Here is a 24,443-nt window from a genome sequence, read left to right on the forward strand (position 1 = left end):
ACCCCCTTGGGCAGGCCACCGTATTCTTTTTAGCCACTTTGTGAACTGCTATACTGACCTTCACCCCTATGTTAGTTTCCCCCTATTTCCCAAGCATGCCTTTACGTAGCGGAGACAAACTTAGGATACAGTGCTTCGTCTCAGGGTGCCTACTAGTGGTGATACCAAATATCACAATCAAGAAAGTAAATTCACCAAACACCAGAATGGGACCCCTTGGGTTTAAGTTGTACTCTTCCAAAACACAGTTAACTTTAAACTCATTAACATTTCTATTTATGGGAATTCCAGCTAGAAATTTTGTGATAATATGGCTGTCTAAATTACAAAGTTTGCAAAACCCCCAGCTTAAAGACTAGATCAGGTTAAAGATATGCAAATATAAAACACAAAGTCATGTAAAAGCAACAAAAGGCAGGGAGATGCAAACTGCCCTGGACTGACCTTTTAAAGGAGAGTTCATTTACTAACATCATTTTCCAAAATTATACTATCCAGTCAGCTTTCACTTGCTACTCACCTCAGGAACCTGGCTCAATAAAACTTATGCCTTAGAAGCAAATGAATGGCCTAAATTACTCTCTATAGTTCTATGTTTTGACTTACGAGTGTACTTGACTTGCCCATGACGTTCTATTTTCTGGCTCTTAGAGGTACAGTTGTCTGTGTTTTTCCAATTCTTTTTTGACAGAATCTAACTGAAAAGTAAAACAGATTCCAGATATTTAATTTTGTGTTTCATTTGACTTATTGAAGCATTTTTATATGCTCTTAACAAGTTTTCTTCATATGCTGCTTGTGTCTAAAGCAAATTAAAAGGATACAATTTTAAAAATAATTATAACCTGAGTAATTACAGTGTATTTGTTCTCTTTAGTTTTGAGTCAATGATTCAGACAGCAAATTTAAATGTTAAAAAGCTGAACTTTAAAATACTTATCATCAATGTCAAGTCAATTAAATCTGAATTATGAAATTAAAGGTGAATCACTCATATCAGTACTCATGTAATGTGATACTTCAAAGAATAATAGGATCAACTTAAAATTTTAAAAATTGAACAATAAAACCTAAGAGTAATCCAAGAGTGTGGTATAATATTTAAATCACAATATTTCCTTTTCCTCCTAGTAGTCTTGATTTACACCAGTTGGCCTTAAAAATGATTCTCTAGCGAGAGTAGTTCTGAAAGATCAATTTAGTGATAGTAATGATGGAAATTGAATTATTTAAAGGGAGTAACAAATGCGGCCTTCCAGAAATCTACGAAACAAACTGCTATATGGGAAGTAGAGGAAACATAAAAGGTATACATCCAAACTGTAATTCACAGCAAAGTGAATTAGAGCACATTACAGATCAATGCTTCACCTGTAAAAACTGGCTGAGTTCTTTCAATATTCCTGCTACATCCTGTTTTGCTCGCTCTTCAGTCTCCCGTTTGCACTGCACGACTTGACTGAGTTCTGTCAATTTTTCTGCTACATCCCGTCTTGCTCGCTCATCAATCTCCTGTTTGTACTGCTCCACTTGACTGCGTTCCACTGTGTTCACTTCTAGGTGACGTTTGAGGTTTACTACTTCTTCTTCCAACTTCTTTTTCTCCTCCTCTAATGTTTCACATTTCTTTTGTATCCCTTTCATACATAATAACTCTTTCAGAAGAAGTTGAGTTTCTGCACTCAGATGGAGAAGTGCTGAAGTTGTCGAAACCAGTTTTGCTATAAGATCAGCATTCTGCATGAAGAAGATAAAATTGTTTGGTAATGAGGTTGGCAGACTGAGAACATCCTAACTCTAACCCAGCATCAAATGTTGAAATAAATTCAGTTACAATAAAATGGTATCTACCTTGTGGAATAGAGAAACTCAAATTACTCAGAAAATCAAGAAAAAAGTTCAAACCACCAAGAGTCACAAAAATATGTTGTTTACTGTCATCATCTTTGTTATACATTTGTACTTGATTTTACACTCTTATTTTTCTGTAATTGTTTCATGTGTTTCCTACGTAAAATGACTATAAGGCAACTCTTAGTAGAAAGTCTCTTACCCCTTCCTCCCCCAAGTCTTAACTCTCCATGATTTTTAAAGCTTTAGGGAGATCATATTGAGTTACTCAGGGCTGAATTAATAAATGCCTCCCAAAACAAGACTTTGAAAACAAGACTGCAATTAATACATCTTACAAATATGGATTCTAATGCCATAAGCCTTTCTCTGAACTACAAATATTTTATGCTAGTTTGAATTGCATTCCAAGGAGCAATGAATGACTTGCAGAGTTAAGGAGAAATCCATCTCCTAGTGTAGTGGTTTAGTAAGATGACCCATACATTTTTCTAAACAAACAAACAAACAAACAAAAGAGCCTTAATTCTTGGAATCCTTTGTTACTCTCCACAAAACAAGAGAACATACTCAACAAAAACAAAAAACCTTGCTGGAATTTCAGTGACACTGACTTGGGAAGCACTACTTTCCTTCAGATAGGAGGGTTATTTGGTAAGACAAGGCAGGCGGAGGTGGTGGTTGTAAAATGTCTCTACAAATTCCTTGACACTTCCCCTGTGAAATTCCCTCCCCTGAAGTATGTACTGACCTTGGCTTCTTGTTTCTAGGGGACAGAATGTGGGGGCACTGCTGTGTGATTTCTAAGGCTAAATAGCTTCTGACTTTCACTCTGTAGGGACGCTCACCCTTAGAACCCAGCCACCATGCTGTGAAGCCCAGGCCACCTAGTGAGTCTTTGTACACGCAGCTGTCCCAGCTTATGGCCCCAGCGAACGTCCTTAACCAAAGCCAGCTCCAACTTCCAGACATGTGCATGAACAAGCCTTTAGATTATTCTAGTGCCCGCTTGATTCCAAATGGAGAAGACATGAGCTGGCTCCACTGAGCCTTGTCTAAATGCAGGTTTGTGAACCAACCAAATGCTGTTTTGAGTCACTGGGACTTGAGGTGGTTTATTATATAACTTATTAGCAATAAATAACTGGCACAGATATTGATATTAAAAATGGGGTGCAGTCATTAAAAAAGAATTAAAAATGTGGGGATGCCTTTGAACCTGGAGGTAGGTGGAACCTGAACAGATGTAGAGAAGAGTAAGAATGAAAACCCAAAGTGTCCACGAGACTGTTAGTGGAAGCCTGGGGGCCTTTGAAGGGCTGAGAACGAAGGCTTCTAGGCCAGGGAAGAAAATGACACTGAAACCAGAGGAAACGGGACTCTTGCTACCAAAGAGTTGAAAGTAAAATTGATGAGAGAGATAAGCTAAAACAAACAAAAAGATTATTAAATACAAAGGAACCAGGACTCACTGGGTTCAAATATCTGTATCCCATTTAAAGCACTGCCATATTCCCAATTGTCACATAGTGGGTAAACAGAGAAATGGCTTCTAGGCTAAGATCAAATCTAGGGTGCTGCCAGGAAAACACAGTCTAAAGATGAAGCCAAGACTTTGCTAAGACCTTGTAAAAATTTAAGGTGCTGCCTCAAATTCCTTTCAGGATCTTAAAAGCATGAGTTTTAAAGGTATCATCCCACAACAGATTCACAGGAAGCCCAAGGTGAAGAGCTAATCTCAAAAAGACTTGTGAGGGTAGCTTTTCCAATGGCATGAACCCCAGTAAAATTCACAGGAAACTCAAAGTTTTAAAAGAGAACTATGGTAGCAAAAACACTGCCTGCTAGCTTGGACTGAAAGAGACCAAGACAGTGCAAAATGAGAAGAGGCCTTTGGGTTTTTCTTAGAAGGTCTACAAGGAGGAAGCTGGCTTGAGAGAACTACTCAGCTGTAAACACACAGGTCATGGCTCATGAAAGGGACAGAAGCAAGAGCCCAGAGATAGCAGCAAAGGAGAATCCCTCCCAGGGTTAGGACTAAGTCCTAATCAAAGAGCCAGCAGCATCAGGCTGCATTTCAGAACTGCTACGGACCAGTGTGCCTCCCATCTTCCAGCTGTGAGTGAGGGAGTCCTTAGCAGTTTAGCAGAATGTTGGGTGTGTGGCGGTAAATAACCAGTCTCCTTATCCTCAAGCCTCAGCACTGAGAGGAGTGTACCCAAGGAGCTGTACTCTAGAAACCACGCCCAGGAACCTCAGCCCCACCTGGACCTGATGAAGAGGGTAAAGTAAGACCCTGGACTGGAGCCTGAGCCTAACACCACAGTGACCGAGACCTGCTGGGGGAACTGAGTAGGGATAAGGGTGTTTCTCATATGGAAGCAGTAAGAAAACACTGTGGCTAGTGAGTAGATTATGCTGGTTTTTGAATGTCTCCATAAATTTTCAAAATTAATTCCATAAGAAAGGTAGAATATGGCCAACCTTAAGTGCCCTGCTCCTAATGAACAGAATACAGTGAAAGTGGCACCGAGTGAACTGCAGGGCAGGTTTGAAATGGTATTTGAACTTCTGCCTCGCTCTTAACCCTGGAACCCAGTCTTATGTTGTGGGCAAGCTCAGGCCACAGAGACAGCTTAGGTGTTCCAGGGGAGGCGGCCCAACTGCCTGCCCCACCAAAGCTGCAGCCAACTGCCAACATCAACTGTCAGACATCAGTGGATGAACCTTCAAGTGATTCCAGCCCCCTGCCTTCGAGCTGCCCCACCTGAAGCTGAGAGGAAGAGAGGCCAGCTGTCTTGGCCACACTTTTCCTAAGTGCAGATTGTGAACAAAATAAATGCTTGTTTAAGCCACTGAACTTTGGGGAGTTTGTTAGGCAAAAACAGACAAACAGAAAAATGGATGAAAAAAGATAATAAGAAATGTAACTTGTATATAGTAGAAATTGGTCTCCTATAAACTGTAATGTAATAAACGTTGAGATTAACTTAATGACAAAGTGTTGATAAGAAGAAGCAGATAACTTAAAGAAAGACCTAAGAACTAGTGAGAATGAAGATTTTTTAGAGTTCCCTTCAATTACAATTTCTTATAAAATAGGCATGCATGCCTCTTTACAAGTTCCCCTCAACTTTGAGGATAAGGAAGACTGGTAGGCAAGGAGACATATGATATGAAGACTAATAATTGAAAAACAACTAGAAATAATCAGTTTACCGAAATCAGCCTTTTTACCTCATTTCAATTAACTGAAATTCTAAGAGACAGGCAAATTTGAGAACTTACTAATCTAGCATTCACTCTTCATTTTCCGTTCCTCAGAGAGAAAATAAAATATTATGGAACCATTTTCAATCTTCTCAGTAGTAAAACAAATGTAGTGTCCTTTGGCAGTATTTAAATTAAATACAATTTTTCCTTTACCTTACTTAAAACTTGTTTGTAAGGGAAGGTAAGACTGTCTCACCTTTATGTTGTAGCACAATTCTTCTCCATATCACACAGATTGGCTTTGAACTTTTGAAATTCAAATTACTAATCTGTTATCTGTTTCTGATAAACTGATTGAATATTATCTGATTTTTAACAGTTGTACTCTTGAAAATTTTTCCCTGGATGGGATCAAATATTTATTTCATTAATTATGCATTAAGCTATAGAATACAGCTAGACATCTCTCATTTTAAGTAAAAGGAGGTAGACACAGGGAACTGAGAATGCAGGATCTACATCAAGTACAGGATCGGAACCAGCATTATACACAAGAAAGAAGCCAAAATAGGATTTCATTGTGAACCACAAGATGATGGATTAGAGAGGCTTCCAAAGAGGAAGGTTGAATTCATCTTTTCCAGGCTTAACCTTTTGCTTCTAGGTAGTGAAATCTATGGATAAGTCTATGAATTATAATGAGTGCAACATAATGAAGTATATTGCAGACTAAGTCAGCAGATCCCGTGACCATGATTTGATGGAAACTGGAGTGAAGTGGGAGGTACTGGGTGAGAAACTAAAGGTCTGAATGGTGTGTGGGGGGGAAGGAATGGACTTTATCTTTGCAAGCCTACTTTCTGTCATGTCACAGAGTCAGCAAGGCATAAGCTGGGCACAGACTCCTTCAGGAAGTAGCAAATCTCCACAGAAGTAGAGTTACAGACATTCCTCTACACCAACTTTCTATTTGTATGTAAAACAACTGGTAATATGCAAGATGACTTGGAAAGAGTTCTCATAACACCTGACCTGGTACTGGCATAGGACAGACTTAGATCAATGCATCACCACTGAGAATCTAAAAGAAACCCTCACATTTACGGTCAATTGATTTTCGATACGAGTGCCAAGTAACTGAATGAGACAATAATAGTCTTTTTAACAAATGGTATGGGACAACTGGATATCCACATGCAAAAGAACAAAATTCGACCTCTACCTCATACTATATATAAGAATTAACTCAAAATGAAAGAGCTAAAACTACAAAATTCTTAGAAGAAAACACAGGTGTGTGTCTTCATGCCTGGATCTGGCACTTGTTTCTTAGATAGGACAGTAAAAGACAGAAATAGGTTAACTGAACTTCAATATTAAAAACTTCTACACTTCAAAAGACACTGTCAAAAGGTGAAAAGGCAAGCTCCTGAATAGGAGAAAGCACTTGAAAATCCTGCATCTGATAAAAGATTTGCACCCAGGATACAAAAAGAACTCTTACAATTCAATCATAAAAAGACAATCCAATTTTAAAATGGGCAAAAACCTGAACAGACAGGTCTTCAAAGAAGATACACAAATGGATAAGCACATGAAAAGATCCCCAACATTCTTAGTCATCAGAAAAATGCAAATCAAAACCATAAGTAGATGCCAACTCACACCAACCAGGAGAGCTAATGACCAGTGTTGACAGGAATGCATAGAAATTGGGAGAATTATATACTTTGGATAAAAATGTTAAATGGTGCAGCCACTCTGGAAAACACTATGGCAGTTCCTCAAAAGGTTAAACAGAGTTACCATATGCCCCATACGACAGCATTTCCATTCTTAAGTCTATTCCCCAAAGAAATGGAAACATGTTTACACCAAAACTTGGACAGAAATGTTCACAGCAGCATTATTAACAAGAGCCAAAAAGCAGAGGCAACCCAAAGGTCCATCAACTGATGGACAGATAAATGGCTTAGCCCCACAACCGAGTATACTGTTCAACAATAAACAGAAATGGAAATACTGACAAGCGCTATAGAGTGGATGAACCTTGAATACATTATGTCAAATGAAAAAAGCTAATGATGAAGGACCACATAGCATGTGATTCCATTCATGTGAAACACCCAGAACAGGCACATCTATAGAGACAGAAATCAGACTGGTGGTTGCTGGGAGCTGAGGGAGATGGGCGGCTGAGGGTGATGGCCAAGGGATGCAGGCTTTCTTTTTGGGGTGATAGGAAGTTCTAAAATTGATTGTGGTGACAGTTGCACATCTCTGAGTACACTAAGAGACACTAACTATGCATCCTAAAAGGGTGAATGATATGATACGTGAATTTTTTTTTTTTTTTTTTTTTTGGTGGGGGAAGTACTTAGGTTTTACTTACTTATTCTGAGAAGAGGCACAGGGGATTGAACGCAGGACCTTGTGTGTGCTAAGCATGCGCTCTGCCATTTGAGTTATTCAATCCCCCCTATAATATGTGAATTATATCTCCATAAAGTTAAAAAAAATCCAAAGGCAGGATCTAGACAATGTTCTTAATTCTCTATTTTGGGTGTACATATACGATCTGAACTTCTCCATGCTTTTACAACACGCCTAAAATGAAAAGAAAATGAAGCCAATGCCTAACTCCAACTGGTTTGTATAATGACCTTTCTGTACAAGTTATCCTGAAATCCATGAAATCAATACACACAGATTCTATATCCATTCATAAAAGTGCGGATGAGACATGACAATTTTCTGAACCATGCCATGAAACATTATCCTCTGATTTTATCTAGCTTGCCTTACTGTGGTGCGAGATCACTAAAAAAATACTGTTTAATAGGAGAAAAAAGTTAACTTCTGTGAGGAAATATGTATAATTTTCAACTTCTCTAAGGGTAAATATTGTAAGAAAAAAATATGTAAAGACATGGCAGAATGAAAGTCAAAGTTTAAGAAACAAGCGCATCATAAAGATAATAAAGCTGTAATTATAATGAAGCTACAAAAGAAAGCTATCCCTGAACAGCTAGTGTCCTACAGCACTCTGTGCTGTACATTCACAGCCGACGTGCTCAATTTCATACATACTTGATCTGCAATTTGATGTAATTTCCTCTCTAAATGCTGTGTCTTATTTTCTGCATTAGTCTGATGATGTGCTGTCACCTCCAGGGACGCTTCCAACATGGACACTTTCTTTCGGGTGTCAGTCAGTTCTTGTTGAAGCTGTCTCACACAGGTCTAAAAAGATAACTCTGTTACTGATTTTTAAGTCACCTGATCATTAAGTTACATTAATAATATATAACTCCAACATATGGACTTTGAGAACTATCCCCACAGACATCAATTCACCTTCTTTTCCCCGTAGGCACACATTCCTGTTTACTGGCTTTTGTTAAAGACACAGAAGGCATGACCCTCCTGCCTTACCGACAGTAAGTTAACTTAGGCAATGGATGCAGCCCCACCAGCCATTCCCTGCCCCCCGCAGGAAGTGGCCAAGCTTTACCCCCACTGAAGTCTCAAACAGAAAGGGGTGTGCGGGTGGGATGAGTGGTGGTAAGTTCCACACTGTGGAGCATTCTCCCTCTTTCTCACTAGAGGCTTAAGTTCAGAGTTCTTCACATATTCAATTTGGTGCTTAAATCCTTCCAGTAGACTCCTATCTCACAATAAAAATGAGGTTATTCCAATGGCCTTTGGGGACCCTAGACAACCTGGCCTCCCCCGCCTCCTGGACTGCAGCTCCTACAGCTCCCCCCACCCCTCCCACTCACTCCCTTCCTGCCACTCAGGACTCTGGCCACTTCTCCTCAGTCTGAAAATGGGACCCCAATGCCAAACTCGTACAGCACAGAGCGCTCCAGTTCCTCTCTACTGGACAAACTTAGATCCAAATGACAGTAACTGAGCCTTGGAATGAGAATTGTGAGTAAATTATTTGAAAAAATGTTCAAAGTAAATTATAAATAGACTGGGGAAGACTAAGGCAAACACAGTTTTGCTAAAATTCACATTTGTCCCATTATGACTGAATGAAAAGTAGATGCCTTTAAGGAGTGGAGCAGTCACAACAATACATGATTTGAGATGGAAATATTTCTAAATTTAATTCCAATTGACATGAATAAAAATAAAATTATATCAACTAAAAATGTATTAAAAGCTACTGAAGGAAAAGTACTACAAGATGCAGCGTTTACACATCGCTTCATCTGGGAAATCTGGACTTGACTGTCAAAGTAATCCACACAACTGAATCTTCTCTCTCTCTCTCTCTCTCTTTTCTTTTACTTTTTTTGTTCACACAACTGAATCTTAATTTCAAAATATTCATTTTAGGTATGAGCATTTCATTTATCTGCTTCATCACAATACTAAAATGTGGTGACAGAAAGATTAAAATGATTTGGGTAGTATAAGACTAAATTACTAATACCTACCTATATCTATCAACAACTTACAGCTTAATCTCTTAAAATTTCATGTGACAAGGCATATTTACTCAAAGTAAAGCACCTCTCAGGTCTAATTTTTGTTTGCTGGATACAAGATATGCTTTTAGGCTGCTTTACAGTGTATATATTTATAGCCCACACATTTTTAACATTCAACTAGTCTCAACATTTAGCTTTCATCAGATACTACTTTGAATTTTCTTTGAGGAAGTCTGAAAATTAGTTCTGTTTCTGGGTACTTACTTGCATTTCTGCTCTGTCAGTTTCATACTGATACATTCTGTCTTTTACACATTTGCATTCATTGATTGCTTGTTTCCTTCCTCCAGCATCAGAAGTTGTTTATGCGTGGCTTTACTCATCTGATCTGGAAACAGCTCTGGGATATTAATTGTCTTTTTACTTTTGGCTTCATTTTGAGCAACATGAAGTTGCTGTTGAAGCAACATGTTTTCACTTTGTAGTTCACGCAATCTCTCCTCCAAGGATGCCTGCTTTCCAGCGTATTTATTGACTTTCCCTTGTTCATGCTGATACAAGGGTTCAATTTCCTTGTTTGAACACTGGGCTTGGTTTTGGTCTCTATGCACACATTCTAATACCAACATCATTGATCTAAGAGCATCTCTCCTGGGATATAGCTCAATCTCTGGGCCACGGAATTGACTTTCAGCTTCAGAAAGTTGCCGAGGAAGCACCTCGCTGTTATCTTTCGGGTCAGACACCTCAAAATTCATTGTGTCCTGTAAGTGAAACCACTCATCTCTTACTCTTTGAACTGTACACAATAAACTGACATATCACAATTTCCTTTGAAGTTAAAGACTAATCTCTAAGTTTATACAACAAAAAGTTTGCAATAACTGGATATCCAACTGGAAAAACTTAAGATGGATACAAATCTCAAACTTTAAACAAGCAGAAATCCCCAAAAGTTCAAAAATTTAATTAAAGACAGTGAATCCATGAAAGTAAGAAAGAAATCACAAAAGAATGTTTAAGAAGCTCAGAACTGGAAAAGCTTTTCTTTCTCTGAAATACAACAAATCCAGAAGGCTTAAAATAAAAAATGAATAAATCTGATTACACTTAAAAATTATATCTGATGTCTAATCTTTAGAGCTACCCCCTCATTAAGAGCCTTAGCTCTGATTATACAACAATTTACCTTCCATTCCTTCATTCAGAAAAGACACAGAGCATCTACTAGATGCCAAGAACACCAAGAAATTAGTAAGTTAAGCTCTAAATGTCATAGTTCATATTTAGGATGAGATAACTTTTTAAATTTGTTTTAAATGAAAATATAGATTAATTCAAAGGAATATTATAAATAATATTGATGAAACAGTGTTAGAGATATGAATTTTCACCTAAGGCTAATTTACCTGACTCGGTTTATTCCTTCTGCTCTTCAGTTCAAATTCTAGTGGTTGGACAGTGCTTTCAAGTTGCTGTTTTGGGAAAACTTGTTCATTGTATTGTTTCTCCCTTAAAATTAATTTTGTTAGAAAATGAAAAGTTCATTTTATGATCTGGTTCTTCACATGCCGGTTTATTACCCTAATGGAATTTCTATGTTCTCATTTTTTTTTTTCATTTCTAAGTCTCACATTTTAAATTCCTCACTTCAATCTCTTCATAAAGATATATATATTTGAAAAGTAGCAATGAAAAGACATAATGCTACTGAGTTTCAGTCAAGAGTAACTCTGGTGAATAGTGTAGGAAAGAAATTTTGCAATTATTCAGTAAGGTATGAGTTGAGAATTACCCTTTTTTTTTCCCACATAGTCATAAATTACTCCTTTATTAGAACAGAGAATTTAGTTACTAATTAAGAGAAGTTGTTGTTTAGAAACAAGTTTATAAGTTCATGAGAAATAAAATTTCAACTTCATGAAATATTACAGGTACTCCTAAATGATCTACAGTGGGAGGTAACATCCACAGATGTCTTTTCTAGAACACAGATCCGCTAATTAGCATAATCCAAGGCGAGGCTGGGGAGTCTACTACCTGACGCCCTACACTTTATGTTTCTTCTTTTGCAACACTTTGAACTTACCTTGTTGACTATTATTTATTTAGTAAATCATTTTTAAATCCCTTTTGAAACAAGGCAGGATCCATAATAAGTAATTAAACAATAAAGAGTAATCTGTGCTTTCAGCATAGACCTTTGAACTGATCTTATCTCTGCATGAGAGAGATGCTGAAGAAACTAACCAGCAATCACTTTCCACTTTACTTTTTATTCCATTTATTCATATGTCAAGAATAAAACTGCATAAATTTTTTTAAGTTTCTGCCTTGAGAGAAATGTTCATTTCATAATTCTGCAAGTGGGAATGTAAAGTAATATGAACTTTCTGGAGGACAACTGAGAGATAAGAATCAAAGATCTTTTTTAAAGAAATATAGAATGAGGAGATATATAAATATATTGCTGTGTTATTTCCAAGAGTCTCATATTCCGCAATATTAAAGAAATTTTCTCCCCTGTAAAATCCCAAAAGTTCAGTTAGCAATGATAAGACTTCTCCTACATATCTACAGTATTAAATATAAAGAGTTCAAATATTTCTTTAAAACCAAGGAATTCAGTACCTCATACTGCAGAGCTCTCGTTCCCATGCCACATTTTGACGTTCTAACTGTGAATTCATTTCTCTTGCTTCCAAAAGCTCTTTTTGTAGCTTGTTAACCTTATTTTCCATTTTTTTAACTTTTTCTCTAAGTAGTTCACAGTCAGATTCTTTACATTCTATTAATCTTCTGAGTGAATGAACTGCATTCTGAATTTTCAATAAGGTAACATAATCTGCATTAGGAAGAAAACACAAATGGAAATAAAATGAATGAGTAATTTTTGTGTATAAAGGACTGTGCATTTCGCATTCACTCATCCATACATTGAACAGATGGTACTGAGCATCTATTCTGTGGAAGACATTCTTCTAAGCTCTGCAGATATTAAAAGAATGACAAAGTAATATTGTGAACATTATGTAAATAAATTTGACAATTCAGATGAAGTGGGTAAATTCCTCAAAAGAGAGAAATTACAAAAGCTCAATTAAGAAAGAACACATAAGCTAAAAAGCCCTATATCTTAAAAACCAAAATGAAAGTCCTATTTAAAGACCTTACCACAAAGAAAATTCCAGTCCCAGTGGTTATACTGGTGAATTCTACCCAATATTTTAGGAAAATTTAATACCAATTCTACACAAATTCTCCTCAAAAATGAAGAGGAAGAAATATGTCCTCATTCTACAAAGCTAGCATTATCCTGAATCCAAAACCAGACAAAGATATTACAAGAAAGAAAACTAATGTCATGAAAATGGAGGTAAAAATTCTAAACAAAACATTAGCAAATTAAATCCAACAATACAGGATAATTCATCATGGCCAAGTGAGGTGTATCCCAACAATGCAGGGCTGTATTAACACGTAAAAATCAATTAATGTTATTCATCATATTAACAAACTAAAAAAGAAACACCATATGATCATGTCAGTGGATAAAAAGAGGCACTTCCCAAACCTCAACATCTATTCCTAATAAAAACTTCCAGCAAACTAGGAACTAAGGGAACGTCTTCACTATGACAAAGATCTGTCCTAACCCTACAGCTGACACCATACGCAACGGTGAAAAATGGAATGCTTTTCCCAGAAGGTGAGGAACCAGACAGGAATGGCTTCTCTTACTCCTCTTATTCAGCACTATACTGGAGCCAGTGCAATCAGGCAAAATAAAGAACCAAAAAGCATCTGGATGGGAAATGAAGAGGTAAAACTGTCTGCTAGTCAGCGAGGAATATGATTACATGGTGCGAGTCAGCTAACTCCAACCTGTGGGCTGGGTTGCTTGCTTTGGTAAATAAAGTTTTACTGAAATACAGCAACGTCCATTAACTTCTGTATTGTCTACGGCTACTCTTGTCGCAACAGTGACAGAGCTGATTAGCTGTGACAGAGAATGTATTTATTGGCTGCAAGTCTTAAATATGAACTATCTTTAGTAAGACAGTAGTTTAAAGAAGAAAAATCTTGACCACCTTTGGTTACAAAGAAAATCTGAGAGAATCCATAAAAAGGCTACTAGAACGAATCAATGGGCTCAGCCAGGTTGGAGGGCACAGAGTCAGCATACAGAAATCAACTATTTCTATCATCAGAAACTAAAATTTAAATTATATTATTTTAAAACAAACAAACAAACAAAAATATACTACTTACAACTACACTGAAAAATAAGAAATACAGGTAAACTCATGAAAGATGGAAAGACCCAGACACTAAAAACTCTAAAATATTACTGAGAAAATCAAGGAACACCTATATAAGTGGAGAAATAAACTTTGTTTGGGGTTAAAAATTCCATATTGTTAAGAAGTCAATTCTCCCCAAATTAATCTACAGATTTAACATAATCTACATCTAATGTCCAGGACACTAGCAGATTTTTTTTTCACATTGACAAGCTGATTCTAAAATTCATGTGGAAAGAAGGGTAATAAAATGAAACAAGATGAAGCCAGAGGACTGTGGCCTTTAACCACGGAGCTGTGAGAAGCAGGAGCTGGATTTTAAGCAAGGGAGTAACAAAGATCTGAATTTTAAAAACTATCTAGTAATCATGGTTGCAGTGTAGACCAAGGTTCCAGGAGGTGGAACGGCAGAGAAGAAAGTCCTGAGGTGATTTCAGTGTTCTAGGAGGGAAGTAGTGATAATCTGACCTTGGGTGAAGGCGTAGGAGCAGCAGAGCCAACAGAAAGCACACGGAGTGGGAGCGGTCACAGCCCCTGGCTGGCAGCGCGCAACACGTCTGATTCTGCTTTAACACAAAGCAGGTTTCTGAGACACAGCGGACTATAACATATCCGTGCTCCCTGGGGCAGTACTAGGTGTGCACACGTTACCACGAGACACTTAAAAAGGCTTTGTGGTCATACGGGGGTCCTACCTTTACACTCCAGGCCAAGTCGTTCGATTAGCCTCAGGGTGTTCTTATAATTAGGGTAAAGTGACTCGCAGTCCTCGGAAGCTGTTTCCGGTGACAGAGTTAAGTCATCGAGGCCATCCACAGAATTCATCTTCTCTTTGACCTATAAATAAATAATACTATTTCACAGCATCTCCAACATAGTTATAAAATATACTCAGTGTACTGAGGTGATAAATATCCATCTTTTTATGAGAGCAAAAACACAGACACTTCTTGAAAGAACTGATTTTTGTCAAAAGGCTAACTTTATCAATAGTGTTTCTAAATTATTTTTAAGTAAATGTTTCTACAACAGAGGAGGATTTTCTGTTTTTCCACTCTATCTTTTATAAATTTTTTTACTACAGGATAATATTTTTATAATTAATATTTTACTATACCTTGTCCTTTTTAGCAGATGTTTTCTTTGAAGACCTAAAAAAAAAAAAAAAAAAAAAAAAGCAACTCATTTCAGCCAAATACTAAATATTGAAAATGAAAGAAATATGTAAACCTATTATTTTTTATATAAAATCTTTGCATTGATAATTAATTTTCAATAAAAGGGATTAAACAAAAAATGGAAACCGTAACATTAAAGGACAAAGAAAGTATATCAATTATATTATTAACAAAGTGTTAAATTTAGATCAAGTGGACAAACAAAGGAAAAGGAAAAACATAAGGTTATTTGCATTATTTGATAGGAAAAAATATACCAGGATTTTTTTGTTGTTGTCATTTTCAATAAAAACTGGCATTTAAGGCACTAAAACCTATTTGGAAAGTATTACTTAAGTCCTTATATGAAAGAAGTCCTTTTCTAATAATCATGAAATTAGCTTTTTTGAGGACTTAATATGCAACCACTATGCATTATTATCAGCACTTCACATGCCTTAAAGACATTTTAATCCTCTCAACAATCCTGGGAGGTAGGTAATACATTAACTACTTTACCCAGGAAGAAAATGAGGCACAGAAAGGCTAAGTCACTTGCCGAAGCCCCTATGTCTGCCCAGAATTCCAACCCAGGCAATCTGGCTTCAATACTTGCATTTCACAATATACTAAGAAAGTAATATTTATTTTTAAGTATTTTTAACTAACATAGTAAATGAATCTCTATTATTATTCTATGTCTAGGTATAGTTATAAATAATAATTTCTGTGGCATATATCCAGAAGGAACCCTACTTCAAAATGACACCTGCACCCCAATGTTCACAGCAGCACTATTTATAATAGCCAAGACATGGAAACAGCCTAAATGTCCAACAGATGACTGAATAAAGAAGATGTGGCATATTTATACAATGGAATACTATTCAGCCATAAAAACTGACAACATAATGCCATATGCAGCAACATGGATGTTCCTGGAGAATGTCATTCTAAGTGAAGTAAGCCAGAAAGAGAAAGAAAAATACCATATGAGATCACTCATATGTGGAATCTAAAAACAAAAACAAAACAAAACATAAATACAAAACAGAAACAGACTTATAGACATAGAATATAAACTTGTGGTTGCCAAGGGGGCAGGGGGTGGGAAGGGACAGACTGGGATTTCAAAATGTAGAACAGATAAACAAGATTATACTGTACAGCACAGGGAAATATATATAAGATCTTATGGTAGCTCACAGCAAAAAAAATGTTACAATGAATATATGTATGTTCATGTATAACTGAAAAATTGTGCTCTACACTGGAATTAGACACAACATTGTAAAATGACTATGACTCAATTGAAAAAGTTAAAATAATAGTAATAAGAATTTCTGAATCTTAATATCTATTTTTTAAAAATAAAAAGACTTTAGACCTAGGCAATACTGGAAATCAACTTTCAATAAAGATTTGCTTTTGCTAAAGAAATTAATCAGCGGTCATTCATTATCGATTCAGCTGTTTGTTCATGCATTTGACATGTCCTTATGGAGCAAACAAAACATGTTAATGACACTTTTGGTACAGGAATGATGGCTTTTGTAATTTAGAACTTAGTAATCCAAAAGTAATCATCTGTGATAGATTGTTAATAGTTTATTATTCTATTGTATATAAACAAAATCTTCCCCTTCTTCCTAGAATCTAAACAAATATTAAGTTAATATAATCTGATATTTTACAATAGCATACAAAACCATAGCCACCGATGATGATACTGTCAAAGACACTATAATATCTAGAATCATCAAGGAATGATTAAACCCTATTCAGTATGGCCTAAGTGTGTGTATAGTTATTATGAGTATACAATTTTTAAAAATCTATGTACAACAGTGTAACTTTAAAGTTATTATCTGCATATTCAATTGTGTAAAAATATTACACTTCAGAACCAATGAATAAGCCCTTACAACAACTATACGTGAATAGAAGTTTACTACAATATTTTAAAGATAATGTAATACAATCAGTACACTTTCTAATATCGGAAATGCAAACAAGGTTAAACTGAAAAACGTGTCTTCTACGGAATCAATTCCAACAGCATAGAGACATGCTCTACAAACTACCATCTTATCATTAAAAAAAAGGGAACCCCCACGAGCCCCACGTCCCCCTTCAGTTGTCACCCAGTCCTCTCCTGCCTTCCCAGTGAATGTTCTCTAAGGGGCTGTTTAGACCGATTCACTGCAGCCCGGCTTCCATGGGGACGTATTATTGAAACTACTTCTGGTCAAAGCACTTGTCCTCATCTTAACCTTTTGGCAGTGTTCCTCTGATAGTTGAGAAATCTCTTGCCTTAGCCTTTGCACTATATGATGCTGTTCTATTTCCAGAGAAGGTAATCACTGCCAATATGCCTTCACCTAGAAATAAAGAATTTGTAGATTTTCCCTGCCATGACCTAGATCTCCTTCACTTAAACTGCTGTTGTCATTCATGTGTAGGAGACCACCAGCCAGTGAGGCAGTCTTCTCAAATACATGTGAAGTCACAGATGCTTGTAATGTCCATTTTCCACTTTCATTCTTCTTTACTTCCTTCATAGGCAAGCCAGGAGAGCTACTTTAAAACAATCCATAAAAAAGCCAATTTTTAAAAAATAATTCTACTAATAAATTTTTAAAAAACAATTTTTGTAAAATTCCAACTCTTACCCATTTTCAGTCATTTATTAATTCACAAAATGGTTATCAAGTGCCAACCATAGGCAAGGAAATACAAATTCTTGCTTCAAAGACAGATATACAATTATGATAAAATGTGATACGCAAAAGCTGATATGGAAAGTAATAAGTGAGCATAAGGAAGGCTTTACAGAAGAGGGGAAATAAACAGGTCATGAGCAAAAGAGACAGGAGGAAATTATTCTACCTAAGAGATTAGAATGTGAGCACAAAGATTAGGCATTTGGCTTCTAGGATTGTCCTCGGAACCTGGAAGGAAGAGTGCAAAATACATGGAAGCAAGTACAGAGATGAGTGTGGGAAGAAATTCTGAATACTAGGAAAATAATAATTATCTACTGTTGAATACTGATATAGGCTTACCTATCAGAATTTCCTTTCTGCAGAGCAGGAAACTGCTTGTCATCAGTTTTTCCCCTCTTCCTCCGCTGAGTTAGTCCTTTATAACAGTTGCCATCACACATGGTTTCTGATCCTTTCAGTTCACCACTTTTGTTCCTGTTCTCTTCTCCTTTAACCTTTAGTGAAAGTTTGATACAAAAGGTAATTATTACTTTATTCATGATAAACACTTTGTTTTCATTCATTTTATCACTTGACTCAGAGTTTGCCCTGATTTCAATTGATTAAAATATTTTTGTGCTTATTTTAATTTTATCATTTCAAGACATTGAAATGTTTGTAAATTCTGCTTCTTTCTGTTTGAGGAAAAGAAACAGAATTTCCAAAATTTTAAAAGGGCTTTCTTAATGTTGTGCTGTTACATCCACTCTTCTGCATGTGAATGGCAGAGACAGAGAAATAAAAAGACAAAGGCATAAAATTTGTCCTCTTCTGTCTTTGCCACCTAGATTTTGTATTAAACAGCCAGATTTAGAAGATGTCACACCTTGGTGATTCAGTAACAGAAAGGAAACAATCTCCTTTCTGTGCTAAAGCTATCCTTTCCCCACTACTTTTTATAATTCTTGTTTCGTTTGGATCCTGGGGTATCAAAAAAGTGGTGTTTAATAAAATATATAAACCCAAGTTTACCGAAAGGAGCAGAGTGAAACTGATGAATTGCCAGTTAGTGTGGAATTCTGGAATAGGAATAATGCTCCCCAATTTCGCATTCAATAACCATGACCATTTTGTAGCTAGAGGGCATAGGAGTAATGAGTGATCTACTTTAGCCCCGCTGTCTACTGATAATGGGAACACAACCAAGAAAGGTTAAGTGATTTGTCCAAAGCCCCTAAAGCAGCAATCTTCAGCATTTCACGGTGTCAAAAGAGATGATACAATTCTATAACACTGAATCTAATAAGCTACCAAATAAATTCATCAAATTGATCAGATAAGTTAAAAGTGTGACTTTGGCAGAGCTGGTGGCAGGGCTCATCTCCTTTTTCTATTAAAGGAGAACACCTTCCGATTTCTTTCTATCTTTCACACTCTTTGCACTCACACAAAATAACACACACACACATTTTAAAAATCTACTACTAGAAGTAAAGAAAACCATTCAGTGCATCTCAAAACTCAAGTTTTCTCCTTTGGAGATAAATACTGATTTTTTTTTTTTTTTTTTTTTTTTTTTTTTTTTTTTTTTGCTGAGGGTTCATACTACCTATATGATAAAATCATTCATGTCAAAACTTACTACATTTTGTTAAATAATACAATGTAAGGGTCTGACTCAACAGAAACACCCAAGAGTGGTGATTCAAGAATATGTGGAAGCACATATTCTTTAGAACATCTCAAAGTGGCCATGATGGAATTCTAAGTGTCCAGTGATCAGTGAGACAGTTAAGCCCACACTCACTAAAGCACAATGAATGGATCAGTTTAGTGAGAGTGTGTGCTTATATCCCTTCTCTCAGTCACTGCTTCCTTCCCATTCTATGGAAATGCAACTTATATTTAAGCCAATAGATTAAAAACAAACAAACAAACCTTGAGCTTATTATATTTCCTAAGCCATTTCACTTGCATTTATTCTGGCTCAGAAGGTCACGTGGCACACAGCTGAACTACTTTCCCACTTCATATGAAAGACTGACACAGAGACTTATGTTGATTAAGGAACCAAACCCAGGAAAATACTTCCCTGAATTCCTGTTATTTAGATGGCAGAAATAGTCTGTTTCTACACAATTACATATTTAGATCACCCCCATTTTATACATAAGCTATTTTCCTAAGTGTAAAATCAGATCAGATATGGATCAGAACGGAAGAGATGATTGATAAAGAGAAAAAACAGAGTAGCAGCATAGGAACCTCTACCTCTTTTTGAAGCTGAATTTTCTTTTTCCAAAGCCAGGAATTCTACTTGTAACATGCCTACCTCATTCTTAAACCTTTGCATATCTTGGTGTAACTCTTAGATATACTTTGTTCTGTTACCATTTGATGGAGAAGAACTCACATTTCCTAATTCGGGGTCCATGATTTTAGAGTTATTAGCACCGCAGTTATCTGCAAGCAATGGCTTCTGGAGCTGGTCTTGTATTGGTTTGGTTTTCTTATAAGTATTTGAAACAGCAGACATAGCGTGACTTTTTATCTGAATCATGTGTTTCATCTCACCAGGGCGGGAAAGCCACAGGCCAAAAAGGCTTTCTGGGTCACTGACCTGAGGTACGTGTCCAGTGTCTGATTTCCAGGGAGCACTCTGGCTCCTTTTCTGTTTTCTTTTTGTGTCAAATTCTTGGTCTTCTTCCACCAGAAGTCGGACTAGGTTCCTTACTTCATTTGCTCTATTGTTATAAAAAACCCTCCTCATTTTTTATTAAAAACATGTTCAGTGTCTGGTTTACCATTTTCAGTTAACTTATTTTCATTTAAATAAAGTTTTGAAGATGACTGGCAGCCATACTTTGCTGAACCAGACTTGGAGTAAGATGGAAAAACATTTTCAAGACTGGGCTCTTCGTGTGGAGGGAATGCCTGGAATCCTACAGAGACGGAGGCTCCAGGTGCATCTTTTTCCTCAGAATCACATATATTATTTGTCACATTGGAAGATAGTTCCTTTAAGTCACCATGTAGTTCAGAGTTGTCATGTAGTGACTCTGCCTTACGATGAACAGTAATTTTTTCCATTTTTCACGGATTTTACTGACTTTCTGATTTAACTTCTTTGTGATAAATTTTGTATTATTTTTCCAGTCTAATTTGCCTTTTTTGACCCACATGTCCTCATGCTTCTCCACACAAGAATGTTTTGAAGATACAGGTACGTCCTTTCTGTCCTGTTCCTTATTCATTCCTGGTTCTCCAGGCATTTTTTGCAGATGCACAGGTGAAAGATTAATCTGCCTGATATGACCTTCAGATTTCTTTTCTTTCACAGTACATGCTTGTAAAACACATTTATCCTTAAGTAGTCAAGTACGGATAAAGAAAAATTAGAAAATAATTAAAATTTAGCAAACTTCTTAATCTATGTTTGGCTACTCACAAACTAAGAAGTGAAAAATAACTTGCCTTAGCCTTGAAATAGGAGAAAAATAGGAACTCAGAAACCTAACTTTGTCACTGTTTGTTTCAACTAAACAATTCATACATGTTAAATCTACCAAGAATTAGAGATTAGGTTTTTAACATTACAAAGGCTTCCTCACTAAAAAATATTTCACCTCTCATACCTTAAATAGTGAGCCCCTCCAGTGCATGTAAAGATTTTTTAAAAAGGACTAATAACTGGAGAAAAGGCAAACTGCAAATTATTAGGAGCCGGAATCAATTAACATCAATCAGAAAGAGGAAAAAATTCCTAAATTTTAATGCAAACTATATAGTATGATAGTGATATATCTCAATATGTATTCTCTGCATCCATCCAGGTGTATTATACTCTAATATTCACTAGTGAGAGTGAATAAAAGAATTTTTAATAATATTTACTGATTTCCAACCCTGAAATGAAATAAATTAGAAAGGTTTTGTTTGTTCCCTAAGAGCAAATGTCCAATCCTGGAAGGTTTGATTCTCTTAATAGGCAGTTGGGTTGACTCTATGACCCCTATTCTCTCCCTGATTGTAGATTCTGAAATCAAATACATAGAGATCACAAGACAGAAGAAATCTTTCATCTTGGCATCAATGACTTGCAATTTGAAATTGCAAATTTTGGACCACTGGGAATGACTGTTCCTTACATGAAACTAACTCAGTGGCCATCACTGCTATATTGTTTACAATTTCAACTACTTAATCACATGATTTAATATTTGATATCACCTTCTTTATCATGTGAAGAAGTTATAAAAATGGAAGAAGTAAACAATATTCAGGAAGGTTTTTTGCCTCAATTCCAAGGATAAATTTTAACTATAAGTTATTATAGACCCTAACAATACTTTAAGCTTTGTAACTAGATAAAATGCTATTAAAAACTAAATATGAAATAATTATTTATTGACTCTAAAAGTCTAGTTTGAAAGGCAATTTCTTTTGAACTGTGTTATTAAAGCACAGAAAACAATATTAAACCCGAAATTCAAATTTACAGTTTTACATACCTGTGACTGGTTGTTTTCACTCCCATCACGTCCTTCTTGCTCTTCCTCAGATGCCATTTCTAAGTCTAGGTCTGCTGGAAAATGAATATGCGTAATTAAAGTTAACTACTTGGAACAGCTAGATGAAAGGCATCATCTTCATAAAAACAGATAAAAAAGCATTTCATCAATTGACAGTTTAAATTAAGCTTAATCTTTAGCTGAACATTTACTTCTTTAAGAAATACTTCTAATTATCTAAAACTTCAACAAAGTATTTGGGAAATACTAGATGTTACCAGGTTAAAGGCACATAAACATTTCAAAGTTTCATTTGCAAATTCATCCACCAGACATGAACAAAGCAAAGAGAAAGAGAAAAAAATTTAAAAATACACTAGAAATATACAAAGTCACAATAGACTCTATTCTCTACCTCCTAACTACCTTTTTAACAACATACCAAGCTTCAAGAGCAATGCTATTCATGGTCCCCAAAATTACTGTTACTTTTTATGCTTTTATCTTTCCTTAATCTGAAATGTTTCCCTCTATTGTTCTGACAAATTCCTTTTCCTCTTTTAAGACTCAGCCTGCTTTGTGAAGTCCTCCTTGATTACAGCTATCTTTCTACGAGACACAGGGATCTCTTCCCTTGGAGCTACCTTGGTACTTCACAGATTTTTCTAGTGTATCTTCATCAGCTGAGCTGTAAACTATTTCTTTACATGTCTATCCTCTTTGCTCCTATGCTGTAGAGGACAAACTCTTAAAAGTACCTTTGTATAAACAGTCTTTATTTATTTCACTCAATAATTACTTATTGAGTTCCTGCTTTAGCAGTAGGCACTGGAGTTTACAGAAGAATGTGGATAAAAGGTGTCAGGGATGGCTTTTCTAGAGAGAATGCCTGAGCTAAGACTTCAACAGTGAGGTCAGCCAGCTTCCCAGGAACGCGGGTCAGGAAAGGAAGAGAGCATGCAAGGCTGGGCAGCAAGGGAGAGATGCACACGAGAGGGTCAATATTTGTGTGAAATACAGGGCAGGTGAGGAGGGCACCACCAGCAGCTCAGAACACCAGAGCAAAGGACAGACAGAGGGCGCTAGAGATGGAGAGCCAGGCAGAAGTCAGACCATGAAAGCCTTACCTGTCCCTGTAAGGTGCCTGGACATTAATATGCTTTAAAGAGTGTTTCATGGTCATGTGTGCATTTGAGATAGATCACTCTACGTGCTGCAGGAGGGATGAATTTAAAGGGCATAAAAATAAATGGAGGGAGACAAATTTGAAGGAATTGATAATGTAAAAAAAAAAAAAATAAGATGCAGGCTTGAACTGAGGGAATGTTTCCAGAAATATTTAGGATTTAAGATTATCAGGGCCCAGCACAGAATCTTTATTAAATAAATAAATGCATGACTACTGGGTCCCTGGAGAACTAGACTCTGTTTATTACTTTATAAAAGATATCAACTGAGAAGAGACATGATCTGCATGAACTATTTTCAGTTGCTTCTATTTCTGTTGTAGTTTTTCTGTTTCACATTTTCCCGTGTTGAGGGAGCTCATGTAGGTGTCTTAAGTCCTGCTTTCTGGATCTCCCAAGCTCATGAAGAAACAAGAGCAAACAAGTCACTTGTTTGGTTTAAAAAAACTTTGAGTTTATAGCTTGTAGTCACTACTATAGAAGATAATTGAGAATCTTTTGTAAATATGACATTAATTCTACAGATAAGGAAAGAAAAGAAGATAAAACTATAGGAGTAGAAAAAATATTGTACAATTTATTACTACAGCTCTGATCATATCACTGATTAAGGTACTAAATTAATTGGTATATAAAGTAGAACACATATTAGATGTGGTTAACCAACAGACTGGGTATCCTAGAAGAACTAGAATTGATAGTCCATATATTCTTTTTAAGTGATAAAGCACTCCTTAAAAACCAATATCCTTTTTGACCTATCAATCCATCAAAAATAATAAAACAAGCTGATATACTATGTGGACAGTTAAGAAGGAGGTTCTGTGTAGCAAATTCCCAATGACTGCCGCTACCACTGGGAAAGCCACTTCTAAAATACAGAAAGTCATAGAATATACTAGAAATATTTTGATATTTATTTGCAGAGATTCTTTTTCAGTTACACTGAATATAGCTACAACTAATACTTATAAATTCAGAGCAAGATAAAAATAAAGCTAAGAAACCATACTTTGAGAAGGGAATCTTTGGATGTCCACCTAGGTTTCCCAACTAGTCACAAAGCTCTAGAC

General features: G+C 36.2%; 1 protein-coding gene across 1 annotated transcript in view; it reads right to left on the reverse strand.

Moving 5' to 3' along the window:
* Positions 1-694: 694 nt before the first annotated feature.
* The window catches only part of LOC135319361 (ankyrin repeat domain-containing protein 26-like), a 46,598-nt gene continuing 22,849 nt past the window's right edge, over positions 695-24,443 (reverse strand). The window contains 5 exon segments of the mRNA XM_064479248.1: positions 695-802; positions 1,372-1,737; positions 8,155-8,307; positions 9,771-9,847; positions 9,850-10,270. Of these exon segments, the coding sequence (XP_064335318.1) occupies positions 695-802; positions 1,372-1,737; positions 8,155-8,307; positions 9,771-9,847; positions 9,850-10,270 (1,125 nt within the window).

This window comes from Camelus dromedarius, chromosome 26 (assembly GCF_036321535.1).
Source record: "Camelus dromedarius isolate mCamDro1 chromosome 26, mCamDro1.pat, whole genome shotgun sequence".
Taxonomy (NCBI): Eukaryota; Metazoa; Chordata; class Mammalia; order Artiodactyla; family Camelidae; genus Camelus; species Camelus dromedarius.